Source organism: Nansenia antarctica, assembly GCF_963989245.1.
Source record: "Nansenia antarctica genome assembly, chromosome: 10".
Taxonomy (NCBI): Eukaryota; Metazoa; Chordata; class Actinopteri; order Argentiniformes; family Microstomatidae; genus Nansenia; species Nansenia antarctica.
In genome coordinates this window covers 34,721,931-34,741,930 of record NC_137680.1, presented here as the reverse complement: position 1 = coordinate 34,741,930, position 20,000 = coordinate 34,721,931, and the positions used below count along the sequence as shown (strand labels likewise).

The following is a 20,000-nucleotide window of genomic DNA, read 5'->3' as shown; positions in this document are numbered from 1 at the left end:
CCTCTCTCTCTCCCCCCCTCTCTCTCTCCCACCCTCCCTCTCTCTCCCTGCTCCCTCCTCCCTCTATCTCCCTCCCTCTCCCTCCCTCTCCCCCTCACTCCCCCCCCCCCCCCCTCTTCAGTGTGGGTCTGATGAAGACCAAGTTGGATCCAGAGGCCCTGGGTATCGTCCTGCTGGGTCCGTTCCTCCTGGAGTTTTTCCCTGATCAGGTAACCGGGTGCTGTGCGCCGCCTGTGTTGTCACGGTAACCACAGTCGCCTTCACCATCACGTATCAGGTCATCGCAGATGGACTCCCTCAACACCATGAACTCATATCATACAGCACACACACTCTCACACACACACACACACACACTCACTCACTCACTCACACACACACCTACACACTCACACACACACACACACATACACACACTCACGTACACACATACACACAGGGGACCTGTTCTTTCAAACCAAGTGTTTTATGTTTTAGTCCAAAACATTCCTGCACTGTCACATATAATGGTTACGTGTGCTGTGTTCTGTACAGACCATGTTCAGAGAGAGAGGGGGGGGGGGGGGGCGGGGGGTTGCGTGGCTGCAGGGTGAATGGGGGGGAGGGAGGGCGGGAGAAGTGTGTTAAAGTGATCAGGGCTTCAGGGACTTACCAGAGGAACGGCCCTCGGCCACAGAGACATTACACTGCCATTAGCCTGGACACACACACGTTACACACACACACACACACACACACACACATTACACTGCCATTAGCCTGGACACACACACACGTGGGGTTAGGGTTAGGGTTTCATGTACGCTAACACACACACACACACTCCACTGGACTAACACATACCCTCACGCACCCTTCACACGGTCTGCTAGCCCCCTGTATGTCCAGCCAGGGAGGGGGGGGCGGGGGGGCTCCCTGACACCCTTCACTGGTCCACTGTGTTAGTCTGGGGGGGCTGGAGGGGCTCTGTACACACACACACTTAGTACACAGACACACACGTACACACACAGATGTACACACCGTAGAGAGGCAGGGTCTTGTGTTAACTCAGGTCTGTGTAGAGATGCAGGGTCTTGTGTTAACTCAGGTCTGTGTAGAGATGCAGGGTCTTGTGTTAACTCAGGTCTGCGTAGAGAGGCAGGGTCTTGTGTTAACTCAGGTCTGTGTAGAGATGCAGGGTCTTGTGTTAACTCAGGTCTGTGTAGAGATGCAGGGTCTTGTGTTAACTCAGGTCTGTGTAGAGATGCAGGGTCTTGTGTTAACTCAGGTCTGCGTAGAGATGCAGGGTCTTGTGTTAACTCAGGTCTGTGTAGAGATGCAGGGTCTTGTGTTAACTCAGGTCTGCGTAGAGAGGCAGGGTCTTGTGTTAACTCAGGTCTGTGTAGAGATGCAGGGTCTTGTGTTAACTCAGGTCTGTGTAGAGAGGCAGGGTCTTGTGTTAACTCAGGTCTGTGTAGAGATGCAGGGTCTTGTGTTAACTCAGGTCTGTGTAGAGAGGCAGGGTCTTGTGTTAACTCAGGTCTGTGTCGTGTTTCAGGATTCCGGAATCCCGGACTCATTTCCTGTCTACCACTACAATGGCCTGAAGCAGTCCAACCACAACGAGAGGGTACGGCGCACACACACACACACACACACACTCTCTCTCTGTCTCTCACTCATGTACAGTACAGGTCTCAGGTCAGACTAGCTAGAGTACAGGAGGGGGAACCTTCCAATCTACCCACAATGGGAGAAATATTTCCAATGAGCCTATTCAAGTGTAATTTGCACCAGACTTTGGTATTAACTCAAACAATCCAGACAGAAAATCTAAACATTTAAGTCCATAAGTAAACAAAGTTATGTGTAATAAAGTGGAATGAAACAGGAAGAAAGTATTGAACACACTAAGGCGATGTCCACACCAATACGTTTTTTTGATAAACTTGGATTTTTATATTTGTTTTGGGGGGTTCGTCCACACGCAAACAAGTTTTTGCCCCCTGAAAACGAACATTTTGAAAAACTCCGCCCAGAGTGAAGATTTTTTAAAACGCCGTATATTCACCGTATATTTTTGACGTGTGGACGAGTTAGACAGAGTTTTTTTGTATTCGTCACGTCATCATGCGCATAGATTTCTATGATCATGTGCACTGCAGCTGTTTGCTGTTCCCTCCAACGTCATATCCTGGCACCAGTAAGTACTTTGTTTACAACAGGCAACGGTGTTCGAGGCTACACAAGCGAGGAAAATGGATGTTTACAAAGTGCTTCTAGTTCTTTCACTGTTAACTGAACTTTTAACCTGTTTAAAGATTAAATAACAGTTAATGATCGAGAACATTGAGAGACAGAGGCGTCTGATTGGCCAACGGGGCTATGGGGTTAAAATGATATCGCCGACTACTGGTGTGGAATGCTCAATTACAGCGTTTATATTGCGTTCATGCGTATGCATGTGGATACAGACATTTTTATAAACATGCTGGTGTGGGCGTTAATATTTTTATATACGGAGTTCGGCAGAAACATCATAACATAATTGCAACAAGTTGTAAAATGATTTGGGGGGCCAATATCTTTAGCTAGCTCAAGTAACTAGCTTACTATATTGTTGTCTTAGCAGTTGGTAAAAGAACATGATTAATGCAATATGACAACCCTCGGGTACATAAGGTTCAGAGATAGGAAATGTTAGGATATTTATAGCATAGCATAGAGTACAGCACAGTGTTTTATTTGTATAGTATAGTAGTGGATAGTGTACATAGCCTCTATTTATGTAAAACAGCTCTTTTCCCTTCTTGTTTTTAGTATTTTTTTCCTAGCACCAGGGGAGCCCCCCCTCCCAAATTTCGTTGTATGGTACCTGTACTATATCAATGACAATAAAGACCATTCATTCATTCATAAAATAAATATATACAGTATGAGCAATAACATATCGTGGGCTTGCTGCAGCAAGCACAATACAACCAACTTGTCCGTCTGAAGCGACAATACTGGGATAATTCGTGATTGGGCCACAATCAGTCAAATACTAGGCGAAAGTGTGTGTAAGACACAAATAAACTTGGATTTCATGCATTTCAAGTGGCATATTTGTAATCATGACGACGTAGCCTTGTCTAAGAATGCATTTCACCATGTTAATTCCCAGTATAGTGAAAATACCACCGCTCATCCGTGATCAGACTTAGCTGGGGTGCTACAGCTGAAGAGTATCAAATAGAGTGCAAAAAAGCAGCATCTGCACACTCAAATCTGTGCAAAAAACTATGTTTATTGCAAGCTTTCGGTCCCCAGGCTATCGGACGATGTAAACAAAAGCTGTATGACAAGTTTGTATGACGCAGTTTGACGAGGCTGAAAGCGCACAGGGTTGCCAGATGGGATTGACAATTTACAGCCTAAACTTTCTATAACCTCAAAATCCAGTAGCCCATTCGGCGGTAACCCGCCCCATCTTGCAACCCTGATCGCGAAATGCATTTTGGGGAATCAGTACTCCAGAAGTGTCCAGTCGTATCACACTTAAATACATCAGAAAATATACTATATACAGGTGCTGGTCATATAATTAGAATATCATCAAAAAGTTGATTTATTTCAGTAATTCCATTCAAAAAGTGAAACTTGTATAATGTATACATTCATTCCACACAGACTGATATATTTCAAGTGTTTATTGCTTTTAATTTTGATGATTATTACTGACAACTAATGGTCCCAAGATGGCGGCGCGCTCGGACGCGAGGCTGGGGGAGCTCTCAAAATCGGTGCTTTTAAGTGTTTCTAAGTACATTTGTATGTACATTTTTATTTTAATACTCATAGGGAACGGCTGTGTAAATAGTACCTACAGCAGACTAGACTTACTAGAAGTTGGTGCGCAAAACGAGAGGACTGTAACAACAGAATTCTTGAAACAACAAAAGATTCCATTCGAGATCGCTCGGTCGCCGGGAGAACAATGGTACGCGGTCCCAACACTCAGGCGCAAACGTCGGCGTCGAGACCGTAAGCAACGCCGAGGACGAAGGGGAGGCCTGCTAGCTAGGCTAAAGAGGAGCCCGGATAAGCCAGCTTTGCCGAGTATATTCCTATCCAACGTCAGGTCTCTGGCTAACAAGATGGACGAACTGAGACTGCAGGTAGCCACCAACAACACCGTGGGGGACAGCTGTGTGATTATTCTCACAGAGACCTGGCTCAATGACACCATCTTGGACTCGGCTGTCGGGCTGGAAGGAAGGACTTTACACCGTACGGACAGGACGCTGCTTAGTGAGAAGACGCGCGGAGGCGGCCTCATTATATCTACGAAGGACAGCTGGTGCTTAAACACAAAAACTGTAAGTAGCCACTGCTCCCCAGACTTGGAATGCTTGACTGTTAAATGCCGACCCACATACCTCCCGAGGGAATTCAACACAGTGTACATTACATGTGTTTACATACCGCCTAGCGCGGTTGGTAGCTTAGCATTGGCGCGGCTACATTACGTCATCAGTAGTGGACTGAGCGCGGATCCTCAAGCCGTACACATCATCGCGGGAGATTTCAATCATGCTGACCTGAAGGTAGTACTACCGAAGTTCTATCAGCATGTTAAATGTGCAACAAGAGGAGAAAAAACACTGGATAAGGTATACACCAATATCAAGCTTGCTTACAAGGCTAGACCGCTAGCTCATCTAGGCATGTCTGACCATGTGTCAATCCTCCTGATCCCAGCCTACACTCCCATGAGGAAAAGTGCTCCCATCACCACTAAGACTGTCAGAACCTGGCCAGCAGGGTCCGCTCCACTGCAGATCTGCCTGAATGACACCTCATGGCAGGAATATGAGCATGGGACCTGGAACAGTTCACGTCGTCGGTTCTGAACCACATAGTGAACTGCACCAAATCAGCCACCGTGGACAAACGGGTCCGGGTCTACCCCAACACGAAGCCATGGATGACTGGGAAGGTCCAAAAACTGCTCAAGGAGAGGGACAACGCCTTCTCAGGGAAGGGCACACTGCTGTACAGCACCACCAGGGCTAACCTAAAGCGCGGCATCCGGGAGGCCAAGGCAGACCACAGAGAGAAGATTGAGGAATGCTTCCTGAGCAACGACTCCAGGCGGGTGTGGCAGGGGGTTCAGCACATGACAAACTTCAGAGCCAACAGGCTCACAGCCGCGGAGGACGACCCCCTGCTGGCGGAAAAGCTGAACTCCTTCTACGCCCGGTTCGACGAGGGGCGAACAGAGGTAACCACAACACAAACACCACTCTCTCCAGCTCTCAGCAGCCTCACCCTCACAGAGCATGAAGTGAGACACGTGCTGAAGGCGGTGGACCCCAGGAAAGCCTCAGGGCCGGATGGCGTCCTGGGACGGGTGCTGAGGGACTGCGCCGACCAGCTGGCCGGGGTTTTCACCAACATCTTCAACCAGTCCCTGTCCCAGGCCACCATCCCACCCTGCCTGAAAACCTCAACTATCATCCCAGTCCCGAAGAAAAGCACGGTGAGCTGCCTAAACGACTACCGCCCGGTGGCACTCACACCAATCATCATGAAGTGCTTCGAGAAACTAGTCCGGGCCCACATAGTCACACGCCTCCCGCCCAACCTGGATCCATACCAGTTCGCCTACAGAGTCCACAGAGGACGCCATCGCGACGACTCTCCACTCCACTCTATCCCACCTGGAGAGGGGAAACAGCTACGCGAGACTGCTCTTTGTGGACTTCAGCTCTGCCTTCAACACCATCCTTCCAGACAGGCTAGTGACCAAACTACTAGACCTGGGACTATCACACTCTATATGTGCATGGATCAAGGACTTCCTGTCCGACCGCCCCCAGAGGGTGCGGGTGGGCTCCCACACCTCCACAGCCCTCAGACTCAGCACTGGGTCCCCCCAGGGCTGCGTGCTAAGCCCCATCCTCTACAACCTCTACACCTACGACTTCACCCCCGTCCACCCCAGCAACTCCATCGTAAAGTTTGCAGACGACACCACCGTGGTGGGCTGCATCTCGGGGGGGGGGCGAGGCGGCGTACAGGGATGAGGTAGAGCAGCTAAGCAAGCTGTGCAAGGTTAACAACCTGCTGCTGAACCAGTCAAAGACCCAGGAAATCATCGTGGACTTCAGGAGGAAAAAATCTGAGGTCCAGCCCCTGCTCGTCGATGGAGGGAGCGTGGAGAGAGTCTCAACCCTCCGATTCCTGGGGGTGCACATACAGGATGACCTGTCCTGGAAGATCAACACAGCAGCCATCATCAAGAAGGCACAACAGCGGCTCTTCTTCCTGAGAGTCCTCAGGAAAGACCACATCGGACAGGAGATGCTGGTGACCTTCTACCGCTGCGCAGTGGAGATCATCCTCACCTACTGCATCTGCATCTGGTTCTCCAGCTGCACAGCCGCAGAGAGGAATGCGCTACAGAGAGTCGTGAGATCGGCCAAGAAGATCACCGGCGCCCCCCTCCCCTCTCTGGAAGAGCTGTACAACACACGCTGCCTCAGGAAGGCCTCCAAGATCTCCAGAGACCCATCCCACCCTGGGTACGAACACTTTGCTCGGCTGCCCTCGAACAGGCGGTTCAGGACCATGTTCGCAAGGACAAACAGACTGAAGCTCAGCTTCTACCCCAGGGCCATCCAGGCCCTGAACACAGCAAAGACCTAGGTTCTAGGCCCTGGACAATCTAGACAAATTGATGGCAGCTACTAGATTGGAATCAAGTGTAATACTGAAACACAACTGTGTACATTTCAAACCTGCAAACTGCGACACTTTAAATGAATGTGCAATAACACTATGTGCAATATGACAACCCTAGGGTACATAAGGTTCAGAGAATAGGAAATGTTAGAATAGGTATAGCATAGCATAGAGTACAGCACAGTGTTTTATTTGTATAGTATAGTTGTTACGTTCTATGTTCGCTAGTGAGAATAAAAGATTACAGGTGTTATGTAATATTGGTATTTATTACAGCAAGGATAAATTAAAGTCATAATGGTACAGATAAAAACAGAATTAGAACTATAACAAATGCCTCATACTCAAATAAACAATAAACTCATCCCGAGGATGGTTAAATAAACAATAACAATAAAAAGGTTTCAAACACAACGTATCACTAACAATATCAACTGAACAAAGTCTCAACACAATTATAACCAAATGAAGTATCAACTAAATCATAACAAAAAGATCTCTAACAAGGTATCACTAAACAAGATCACTAAACACAGAACACAACTAACAAACTAAACCACCAGCAAGGCAACACAAAATGGTGGGAACTGCGTGAATGGATCACACAGCTCCTGCTGGTTCTCTCTCAGTGTCTTTTGTATGGTGTGGCCTCTGATGATTGGTTGGTGTTGATTATTGGCTGGTGTCGATTGGCTGGAGTTGATTGACCACTGCTGGAGTTGATTGGCAATTATCACGGGGGGGGGGGGGGGTGGATCCCCTGGACTGGACTTATGGCTGTTAAAAAGACATACACACAGACACAGACAACCAGGCTACTCATAGCCGTCACACTCCCCCCCTTAAGACACAAACCCAAGGATTCGGACAGGTTACAAATGTCATTACCACCACAAACCAACCTGTCCGCCTATTTTTATGCTTTATCTCTAATCTGTAAACCCATCTCAAAACCCATCTCATCAAACGTTGATTGTGATTACACATGCGAGATAGGAAAACAATGGGATTATTATCGGTGAACACCACCACCGGCAACAACTGGACCCTACATACACCTCTAACTTGCTGGTCTACCAAGATCAGGAGCCGTGAGTAGGGGAGCATGACTTAGTAGTTTGACTCGGCACATCACCAAATATACACAGAAAACGCTCGATCAACTTCATCACCTCAACTTGCTGTTCATCTGACAAATGAGTTAACTGAGTGGGCAACACTTTTAGTTGACCAATCGAGTACTCTGATTAGAGGAATGACGTGCCATCAAATCCTCATCGGTCGCGCACAGAGACTCTGTCACAATTAATGCACAGCTGCCATTGACTACCGGCTTAGGGACAGTTTTACATGTCTCCTGACTAATTTTTGATTCCTCACGGGAGTAATAGCGTTTTAACATGTTCACATGGCACACTCTAGTACTTCTCCGTCTCTCGGGAGTACTGATCACATAATCAGTGTCACTAAGACACTCACGAATATCATACGGACCACAGAATTTCGCCGACAGCGCAGCGCCTGAAATAGGCAATAGAGCTAAAACTTTATCACCTACATGAAACTTTCTAGAAACAGCAGTGCGATCATAATGACGCTTCATCACTGTTTGCGAACTAACAAGAGACTCTTTTGCAATGGTATTAGCCTGATGCAAACGCTCACGAAAATGACTAATGTAATCTAACACATTCCGCTCCGCACTAAACTCAGCTGAGAGGAACTTATCCTGCAGTGATTTGAGCGGACCGCGAGGCGTATGTCCAGAGACAAATGCCGCGGGACTGAATCCTAAAGATTCCTGAACAGCTTCACGAGCTGCAAACAACATGAATGGCACTCCTTCATCCCAACTCTTCCCACTCTCTAGACAGTATTTACGAAGCATCGCCTTTAACGTCTGATGCCATCGTTCTAATGCACCCTGACTCTCAGGATGATAGGCACTGGAAACAACATGTCGTACCCCTAACGTTTTTAGGGCTTGTTTGAAAAGCTTAGACTGAAAGTTAGTGCCCTGGTCAGATTGTATAACAAGAGGAAGACCGAATGTGGAAAAGAACTTTGTTAAAGCTTTCACCACTGAGCTGGCTGATATGTTACGCAACGGAACAGCTTCGGTAAAACGAGTAGCAGCGCACATAATAGTGAGCAAATACTGACTTCCACTTTTAGTCCTAGGCAAAGGTCCAACACAATCAATTATTAAACGTTCAAATGGCTCCCCTATTTCAGATTTTTCACTTGCTGCATTTTAAAAACATTTGTTTAATGACTGATCATCTACCTGAGCGACACGCAATCTCTCGCCGGTTACAGGGAGAGATAGGCTGTCAGGGGATGGTATTGTAGGACTCGGGGAGGATGGTAGCTCTACCACTTTCTCCCTGGGAGAAACTAAAACAATCAGGTTTTCATTCCTTTCAGAAAAGGCTTGCATAATCACACTATCGCAGAGAGAAACATCGCTATCCTCCTCTCTGCCTCGACTCGATTGTGCACGAGTTACGGCGCACACCGGAAACAAATCAACATTTGTTGAATCTTTTGTCTCAGATTCCCTGCATTGAGGCGAATCCAGTACCTCCAACGTAGGAGTCACCTTACCCCCAGCAATATCATTGCCCAATAACAATGTCACTCCTTTAATGGGTAACGCTGGACATACAGCAACCGAATAAAAACCAGTAACCAACTCAGATTGTATGTGAATGCGGTGTACAGCCCGCGGGACATAACCCATTTCAATACCACACAACACAGCTTCATTTCCGCACACAGACTGATCGGAGAATGGCAGGACACTACATAGAATTACAGACTGTGACCCCCCGGTGTCTCGTAAAATACGTACTGGACACTGATCTTTTAGTTCGCCCGTCGATGACACTAAGCCAGTAAATATGAATGGATCAAAACATTTATCACTTTCAGTGCCGGTGGTGGTGGTCATCTCAATGTCAGAACATAATACCGCCCTAATCAATCCAACACCGTGCACTTGTGGTTCCTTCTTAGACAACTGCTGATCTTTGTTTTTAAGAGTTAAACAATCGGCAATGACATGTCCTGGTTTGTGGCAGTAATAACATTCCCTATCTTCCTTCCTCGAGCTCTGCGTCCTAAAGGAAGAAGTGTTCACGGAATGAAACTGAGTAGCCGGCGCATTACGAGGCTTCTCATCAGGAACAGAAGGGAAATGTGTTTTGTGCATGAGCATATACTCGTCTGCGCGCACAGCAGCAAGGGAGAGGGACTCTATCTTTTGTTCATTTAAATATACAACAATGCGATCAGGCAAATTTTGCTTAAATTCTTCTAGAAGAATTAACTCTTTCAAGGTTTCGTAATCATTTGCTTTACACGCATTGCTCCATTTATCAAATAAAATTCCCTTCTCTCTAGCGAACTCCGCAAACGTTTGGGTGGGGGTCTTTTTAAGATTTCTGAACTTCTGTCTATATGCCTCAGGAACCAACTCAGGCGTGAAAAATGGCGTCCTTAACCTTAGTGTAATCTAAACTATCAGCAACGGGAAGCGCAGTTACTGCCTCCCGAGCTTTTCCCTGCAATCCCTGTAATACCTAAACATTTTCGGGCCAGTGTAAGGCGGCAGCGGTGCGTTCAAACGCAATAAAATAGGAATCCACCTCAGTCTCTTTAAAAGGAGGCACCAAAGAAATATGCTTACTGACATCAAAAGGTTTTGGGGTGGTACTGGGAGATGGGGCTTGATTGAGAGCTTGACTCTCGAGCTCTAGCTGACGTAACTTGATCACTTTAGCAGACTCGATCTCACACATCCTCAGCTCATGCTGTCGGGCCTCAGACTGGGCTTCAGCCTCTCGGGCCTCAGCCCTCTCCTGAGCCTTCTCTTCTCTGATGGCTGCCCTTTCCTGGGCCTCCATTTGGAGACAGGCTAACTGAAACTGCTGTTTCGCCTCCTCTCCATGAGCCCCAGTACTGGCACTACCAATAGGAGATGGGTCAAACTGCTCCAAAGTGATATCCACTTTTTTTAGTGGTATCTTAAAGCAGTGGTTCCCAACCTTTTTTGTCTTGTGTACCCCTTGAGCTGTTTTGCCATGCCAGAAGTACCCCCTCACTCATGCGTGTTGATTATTTCCAAAAATGTTCAATTAAACACTAACTTGCAAATATAACATTTATTATACAACAGTTAGTTCCGACCAAGTAATTTGATTGGACAAGAGGCATTCCATGAGTGCCGATATACAGTATAACAGCACTGGGACTTTTAACTAGCCTATCTGTCCACAGCACATGTGTGCTATTACAGTTTTTTCAAATTGCCAACACAATAAAATGACATGCATAGCACAATTATTTAAACAGACACACACAGAGAGCAAAACCTCTTCTCAAGTCTCCAAAACTCTAAACACATTTTCTGCTTTACACACATTTTGCTATTCAAAATGGCACTTTTTAAATGTACTTAACACGGTTCTCTGCCTAAGACACAACAATCTGACATAAAGTCACATGTTTGCCATTTCAAAACACTGCCATTCAAAATTAGACTACATGAGCTAATTGGCCAATACATGTGCCACCTGGCCAAACACCTCAATGGTTAATTCATTCATCACACACACACACACACACACTGACACACACACACACACACACACACTGCCACGAGACAGCCAGCGAACGTCTGTGTGAAGCAGTAGCTGCTCATGCTCTGACCCGCTGCCATGACAAAGAGTTTGAAACAGTCTGTGGTTCATTGGCCGGGACTGAATGAAGTTAATCACCTTAACTGCGTCATCCATAACTGCACTTAACTCGGGGCTCATCCTTTTGCTGGAGAGTGCCTCCCGGTGAATAATACAGTATATCCACTTAATTTCGGGGATCACCTTCATCACACGCCCAAGCAGCCCACGCACCTTACCCGTCATTGCTGCCGCTCCATCGGTACAGATGTGACTGCAGGATTTCCACTCCAGATCGTTGTCTTTGAAGAAGCTGTCAATAATCAAAAATATTCCCTCGCCAGTTGTCTTTCCTGGCAGCGTCTTGCAAAACAAGATATGCTCATTTATGTCCGACTCTTCTTTATAACGCACAAAAGCCAGCAGCTGAGCCTCCCCACTAACGTCGGTCATTTCATCTAATTGCAAAGCGAACTGACCTGCTTGCTTCATTTTATCCACCACTTGTCCGACAATATTTATGGACATATCATCAATCCGACGGGAGACGGTATTGTTTGATAATGGTACCAACTTGAACGCGTCAGCTGCTTTCTTGTCCAGCATAGTTTTAGCCAAAATCATAGCGGCAGGCAAAATCAGATCTTCGGCGATTGATTTTTTTTTTTTACTTAGCCACCAGTAATGAAACAGCATAGGACGCCTCCAGTGCTTTGCTTGACACACTTGCCGCTTTCTTCAGTGTAGCCTGACTTGACTTGAACTCTGACAGTTTCGCTTGAAAAAGTCGTCAGTTTTACCAACAGTTGCTAGGTGTTTGGTGCTCTGGTGTCGCTGTAAATGGGATGGCTTCAATGAATTATTAGCCAGGACTTCGCCGCAGAAAAAGCACTGTGGCTGTGGTGGATCAGCCGGTGTACATGTAAATCCCCACAAAACATATGTTTCCAGATAATAGCGGGGTCCTTTTTTCTTTTTTGCCTCAGTTTTCTTGACCGTTACTGTAGCTGGTCGTTTTAACCATCTGTCCATCTTTGCGGTATACTGACAGGCCTAGCTGACTTGCGCGCGAAAATGGTCGTGAACATGATTTAAATGTGACGTGACTACCACTTGTGTTACAGTCCTCACCTGTCGGGGAGGAACTTAAGTTGCAGCGTACCATTTTAACAACAGGTTTATGAAATGACTTGTATATTTATTTATTTTTTTGGAAGGGGAAATAAATTATAATTCAAAATATTTCCACGTACCCCCTGCAATCCCCTCACGTACCCCTAGGGGTCCGCGTACCCCCGGTTGGGAACCACTGTCTTAAAGGATGGGACGGGCGTCTGAAGAAACTCCTCTCCCCCTGAAGGTAGAGAGCCCCCAGACTCCTCCTCCCCATAATTTTCATCCTTAGCCTGTTCAATCACACCCTTCTCAACCAGTTCCCCCACCAGAAGAAGTTTCAGCTCCTTCTTTGTTATCCTTTTCTCATATGTAAGACCAAAGTGAGTAGCTATTTCTACCAACTCTGCCTTTTTGCATTCCTCCAGTTGTCCTATAGAGGGCTGGGTCATAAATTGTTCCAATTCAAACTTTTTCGTTGCCATGATTAACTATTAATTACCCCAGCCAAATACCTTTTTTAGATCCGGACCCTTTAACAGCGTTAGATCCCGGACGAGCCCCCACTTGTTACGTTCTATGTTCGCTAGTGAGAATAAGAAGTAACAAAAGATTACAGGTGTTATGTAATATTGGTATTTATTACAGCAAGGATAGGATTCTTAATAGGACTAGATGTTAAAATCCCTAAATAATTAGCACAACAATTGACTGAGTGGAGTTGGAGATGTCCTCTTGGGTGGAGTGGAATTTGGCAATGATCACGTGGTGCCACCAGTACGACACATCTTCAGTTGTGGTCCCCGACCTCATTGGGTGTTTCGGCCATTTATCACAAGACACCCTCTGCCGAGGTTGGCCCACCACAGGCTGATCAGGCCTGGGTGTGTGTCGCACGGTGGCACCACGTGGTCATTTGGGAGCCCATGTTGGGTCCCTACGTTTCAGCCACAGCCAGTGACTGCTCCGTTCTGCTGCAGTGGACAGTTCTTTAATTGCCTTCCGTTGGGCCTGTCCTCTGATCCCTACTGCCCTCAGGAGCCTTGTGGTGGAGCTGGCTACAAAGCCTCTGCAGCCCACCTCCACTGGCCACACCTTCACGTTCCAGCCCCGCCCCTCTGTTTCGACTGCTAAGTTGGCATACCGCAGCCTCTTCCGTTCGAATGCCTCATCGATGGCCTCCTCCCATGGGACCGTCAGTTCTACGATGAAGACACGCCGGCAGGACTTGGACCAGAGGACTAGGTCTGGGCGCAGGTTGGTCGCTGCAATTTCGGGTGGGAAGGTGAGCCTCTGGCTGAGGTCTACCCGCATTTCCCAATCCCGGGCTGCGTTCAGTGGGCCTGAGTCTGGAGGTGATGGCTTGGTCCGCTGTTTCTCCCCTTCCCGGATGAAGATTGTTTTCCGTGGAAAGGTAGTCTGGGCATTTAGAGGCATGGCGTTGGTGGTTACCCTCTTGTGCTCAAGTTCGGCAGCCAAGCACTTTAGCACTTGGTTGTGGCGCCAGGTGTATCTTCCTTGAGTTAGACTGGTCTTGCAACCCACCAAGATGTGTTTGAGGCTTGCTGGGGCTGCACACTGGAGACAGGCTGGGTCCTCTCCATACCAGAGATGTAGGTTGGTAGGAGAGGGCAGGACATCATATGTGGCTCTGATGATGAAAGCCTATTAGACTCCATGCTCCACAGCTCGTTCCATGTGATTTTCCTCCTCTCCACGCTCTCCCACTTCATCCAGCGGCCTTGCTGGGCTTGGGAGACTGCCTTGGCGCACCTGGCTGCTTCCTCCTGGTGGCGCACCTCCTCAACCACCATCTTCCGCCGTTCGGTTGGAGTAGCCTTTTGCCATGTGGGTGTTGTTGTTTCCAAACCAAGGCCCCCTCTGCCATGTTGGACATGCCCCACTATATCCCGGTGTCTGAGGGCGGTCTTTGCCACCGCAACTGCTGCAGATGGCTTCCATTTCCTCCCCGTTGCTAGGATCGGAGCAGCACCTCTGACGAATGGATCCCGGGATTCTGTGAGAGTCATTTCCAGCCTTGATTTGGCACATTTGTACTCCTCCACCAGGCTTGAGATTGGTAGGGAGAGGGCTCCGTTGCCATACAGGCCTATGCTGCTAAGGCCTCTCGGCAGTCCAAGCCACTTCCTCACTTGTGCATTCACCAGTCTCTCCAGCCGGTTGGCATGGGATAGTGTGATCTCGTAGATGGAAATTGGCCACATGAGACGGGGCAGCAGCCCAAACTGAAAGCACCACAGCTTCAGCTTCCCAGGGAGAGCAGTGTTGTTGATCTGCTTGAGGCCACTGATTGTATCCTGCCTGAGTTGTTCCACCTGCTTCGAGTCTTTGAGTTCTGCGCTATACCAGCGGCCAAGGCTTTTGATAGGCTTCTCCAGAACTGTTGGTATTGGCTCGTTGTTGACGTGGAACCTCTCATTGGCGAGCTTGCCTTTGACAATGGAGATACTGCGGGACTTGCTGGGTTTAATCTCCATTCGTGCCCATTTGATGTTTCCCTGGAGTTTATCCAGCAGGCGTTTGGTGCATGCGTTTGTTGTTGTTATTGTCGTCATGTCATCCATGTACGCCCTGATTGGAGGAAGACGCAGCCCGCTCTTCAACCGTTCCCCTCCAACGACCCATCGGGATGCTCGAATAATGAGCTCCATTGCCATGGTAAACGCCAGTGGAGAGATGGTGCAGCCCGCCATTATGCCTATCTCGAGGTGCTGCCATGCAGTTGTACTGGCTTGTGCTGTAACACAAAACTGGAGGTCCTGGAAGTAGGCTTTGACCAGCCTTGTGATGCCCTCTGGGACTTGGAAGAAGTTGAACGCTGTCCACAAAATCTCATGAGGCACTGACCCGAAGGCATTGGCAAGATCTAAGAAAACCACATGCAGGTCTTTTTTCTCCTTCTTGGCCGTTTGTACCTGGTGCCAGATAACATTTGTGTGTTCCAGGCATCCTGAGAATCCACTTATCCCTGCCTTCTGCACTGAGGTGTCGACAAAGTTGTTCTTCTGCAAGAATACTGAGAGCCTCTGGGCCACAACACGGAAGAAAATCTTTCCTTCCACATTCAGTAGACTGATCTGGCGGAACTGGTCGATGGTTGAGGAATTCTTCTCTTTGGGAATCAGGATCCCTCCTGCCCTTCGCCATGCCTTTGGTATGATTCCCTTTTCCCATGCCACTTTCATTAGCTTCCAGAGGTATTTCAAGACGCCTGGACTGTTCTTATATAGCCTGTATGGAACGCCGTTGGGCCCAGGGGCTGAGGCTGTTCTTGCCCGTTTTACTGTGCTCTCAACTTCGCTCCATGTAGGGGGCCTTGTTTCCATCTGGTGCTCAGGTGGTTGGATTGGTGGCATGTCATCCGGAATGCTGGCTGACACATGCCTCTGGTTGTCGGAGTAGGTCTTCCTCAGGTGCTCCTCTAGTTCCCTTATGGGTACTTTGAGGGTACCCGTTTTCTCCTTGACAAAGAGGTCTTTGACGAACTTGTAGGGATCTCTGTAGAAGGCAGTCCTCGTTCGCTCTTTCTTCTTGTGTTGCTTTCTCAAGCATTCTGCTCTTCGCAGTGTTGCAAGACGCTGCTTGATGTCAGCCTGTAGTGCCTCAAGTCCTTTCCTTTCCACTTCTGTGGCCTTCTTCCACTGTTTTCTCAGGCACCTTCTTTCTTTCACAAGTCTTTCAATCTCTTGTTGTCTCCTGGACTTGAGATGGGCTGATGGTTCCTTCTGTGTCCCATGGTTCTTACTTTTCACCCCAAATCTCTCTGCTCCATAGCTGTAAATGATCTCTCCAATCTTGTCCAGCTTTCTTTCCACGCCCCCTTTCAGACCTTCTAGAAGATGGACAAGGTCTGTGTCAGTGTTTTCCCACTCCTTTTTCTGGCAGGCTTTAGGCCACAAGATTTGAGGCTTCCGTCCATTCATCTTCCTCTCTACTGCTGTCTGTGGCTGGATAGGCTCTGGACTCATGTCCGTTGATGGATCTGTGCTTGGTTGAGCTTCGTCTGGGGTTCTGATACCCTGTGGACTGTGGTGAATATCCTGCCACTGGGCTTCACTCGACTGATTTGCCCTACCTCTGAGGAAGTAGTGGTCAATGCGAGGCACCTCGCTAAGCTCTCAGGCACTTTTTCCTGCCCTGGTGGATCTTGAGACCCTTCTCTGATGTTATCTTTTTCCAGCCACAGATGCAGCTTTGTAGCTTGTGTCCTGCCAGTGTTGTTACTCCGTCAACTACCGTGCTGATCATTTGATTCGTTGTCATTTCCGTTCCAGGGTCTGTTACCGTGTGATCCGCCGTTGAGTCATCTTCCGCCCCCGCTCTCGCAGACTCTAGGGGTGTTTTTCCTTTTGAACTTTTCGTAGCCATAGTTGGGTGGAACCAAGTCGTAATGGTACAGATAAAAACAGAATTAGAACTATAACAAATGCCTCATACTCAAATAAACAATAAACTCATCCCGAGGATGGTTAAATAAACAATAACAATAAAAAGGTTTCAAACACAACGTATCACTAACAATATCAACTGAACAAAGTCTCAACACAATTATAACCAAATGAAGTATCAACTAAATCATAACAAAAAGATCTCTAACAAGGTATCACTAAACAAGATCACTAAACACAGAACACAACTAACAAACTAAACCACCAGCAAGGCAACACAAAATGGTGGGAACTGTGTGAATGGATCACACAGCTCCTGCTGGTTCTCTCTCAGTGTCTTTTGTATGGTGTGGCCTCTGATGATTGGTTGGTGTTGATTATTGGCTGGTGTCGATTGGCTGGAGTTGATTGACCACTGCTGGAGTTGATTGGCAATTATCAAGGGGGGGGGGGTGGATCCCCTGGACTGGACTTATGGCTGTTAAAAAGACAAACACACAGACACAGACAACCAGGCTACTCATAGCCGTCACAATAGTATAGTGGATAGTGTACATAGCCTTTATTTATGTAAACCAGCTCTTTTCCCTTCTTGTTTTTAGTTTTTTTTTCCTAGCACCAGGGGAGCCCCCCCTCCCAAATTTCGTTGTTTGGTACCTGTACTATATCAATGACAATAAAGACCATTCATTCATTCATTCATTCAAAACCCCAAATTCAGTATCTCAGAAAATTTGAATATTACTTAAGACCATTACAAAACAAGTTTTTTTTTTTAAATGTTGGCCAACTGAAAAGTATGAACATGGAAAGTATAAGCATGTACAGCACTCAATACTTAGTTGGGGCTCCTTATGCCTGCAGCAATGCGGCGTGGCATGGAGTCCATCAGTCTGTGGCACTGCTCAGGTGTTATGAGAGCCCAGGTTGCTCTGATAGTGGCCTTCAGCTCTTCTGCATTGTTGGGTCTGGCGCATCGCATCTTCCTCTTCACAATACCCCATAGATTTTCTATGGCGAGTCAGGCGAGTTTGCTGGCCAATTAAGAACAGCGATACCATGGTCCTAAAACCAGGTACTGGTATCTTTGGCACTGTGTGCAGGTGCCAAGTCCTGTTGGAAAATGAAATCTGCATCTCCATAAAGTTGGTCAGCAGCAGGAAGCATGAAGTGCTCTAAAACTTCCTGGTAGACGGCTGCGTTGACCCTGGACCTCAGAAAACACAGTGGACCAACACCAGCAGATGACATGGCACCCCAAACCATCACTGACGGTGGAAACTTTACACTGGATTTCAAGCAACGTGGATTCTGTGCCTCTCCTCTCTTCCTCCAGACTCTGGGACCTTGATTTTCAAAGGAAATGCAAAATGTACTTTCATCAGAGAACATAACTTTGGACCACTCAGCAGCAGTCCAGTCCTTTTTGTCTTTAGCCCAGGCGAGACGCTTCTGACGCCGTCTCTTGTTCAAGAGTGGCTTGACACAAGGAATGCGACAGCTGAAACCCATGTCTTGCATACGTCTGTGTGTGGTGGTTCTTGAAGCACTGACTCCAGCTGCAGTCCACTCTTTGTGAATCTCCCCCACATTTTTGAATCGGCTTTGTTTCACAATCCTCTCCAGGGTGCGGTTATCCCTATTGCTTGTACACTGTTTTCTACCACATCTTTTCCTTCCCTTCGCCTCTCTATTAATTTGCTTGGACACAGAGCTCTGTGAACAGCCAGCCTCTTTAGCAATGACCTTTTGTGTCTTGCCCTCCTTGTGCAAGGTGTCAATGGTCGTCTTTTGGACAACTGTCAGGTCAGCAGTCTTCCCCATGATTGTGTAGCCTACAGAACTGGCCTGAGGGACCATTTAAAGGCGTTTGCAGGTGTTTTTAGTTAATTAGCTGATTAGAGTGTGGCACCAGGGGTCTTCAATATTGAACCTTTTCACAATATTCAAATTTTCTGAGATACTAAATTTGGGGTTTTCATTAGTTGTCAGTAATAATCATCAAAATTAAAAGCAATAAACACTTGAAATATATCAGTCTATGTGGAATGAATGTATACATTATACAAGTTTCACTTTTTGAATGGAATTACTGAAATAAATCAACTTTTTGATGATATTCTTATTATATGACCAGCACCTGTATACTACATTTCTCACATACTCAAATCTCACATACTGTACAGTGTGAACACTCTCGCATACTCAAATCTACGTCATATTTAGTATGAGTAGTATGCTTGTATTCTATTCCGAACACAGCCAATCTGTGTAGAGGAATGGGCCAAAATCATACCTGAATACTGCGGGTGATTAGTTACTTCATACAGAAAGCGCCTTGAAGCTGTCATTACAAACAAAGGCTTCTCCACTAAGTATTGGAATAATTTCAGTTAGTGTGTTCAATACTTTGTTCCTGTTTCATTCCACTTGATTACACATTACTGATTACTATTTACATATGGACTTTAATGTTTAGATTTTTTGCCTGGATTGTTTTAGTTAATACCGAAGTCTGGTGCAAGGCTCATTGGAAAAACATTTACTGGACAAAATGTTGATGTGTTCCATACTTGTCTCCCCCACTGTATGAGGTGAGGTGCTGTATGTGAGGTGGAGGTGAGGTGGAGGTGAGGTGGTGTAGGGAGGTGGTGGTGAGGTAGTGTAGGGAGGTGGAGGTGAGGTGGTGTAGGGAGGTGGAGGTGAGGTGGTGTAGGGAGGTGGTGTAGGGAGGTGGAGGTGAGGTGGTGTAGGGAGGTGGAGGTGGTGTAGGGAGGTGGAGGTGAGGTGGTGTAGGGAGGTGGAGGTGAGGTGGTGTGGTGAGGTGGTGTAGGGAGGTGGAGGTGAGGTGGTGTAGGGAGGTGGTGGAGGTGAGGTGGTGTAGGGAGGTGGAGGTGAGGTGGTGTAGGGAGGTGTAGGGAGGTGGAGGTGAGGTGGTGTAGGGAGGTGGAGGTGAGGTGGTGTAGGGAGGTGGAGGGAGGTGGAGGGAGGTGGAGGTGAGGTGGTGTAGGGAGGTGGAGGTGAGGTGGTGTAGGGAGGTGGAGGTGAGGTGGTGTAGGGAGGTGTAGGGAGGTGGTGTAGGGAG

The 20,000-nt window shown here is 47.4% G+C and overlaps 1 protein-coding gene across 1 annotated transcript in view; it reads left to right on the top strand.

Moving 5' to 3' along the window:
• The window catches only part of mindy3 (MINDY lysine 48 deubiquitinase 3), a gene marked incomplete at its 3' end in the record, with an annotated part of 85,939 nt that overhangs the window by 61,938 nt on the left and 4,001 nt on the right, over window positions 1-20,000 (top strand). The window contains exons 13-14 of the mRNA XM_080540016.1: window positions 122-209; window positions 1,541-1,612. Coding sequence (XP_080396142.1) covers window positions 122-209; window positions 1,541-1,612 — 160 coding nt within the window. The remainder of the gene's footprint in view (window positions 1-121; window positions 210-1,540; window positions 1,613-20,000) is intronic.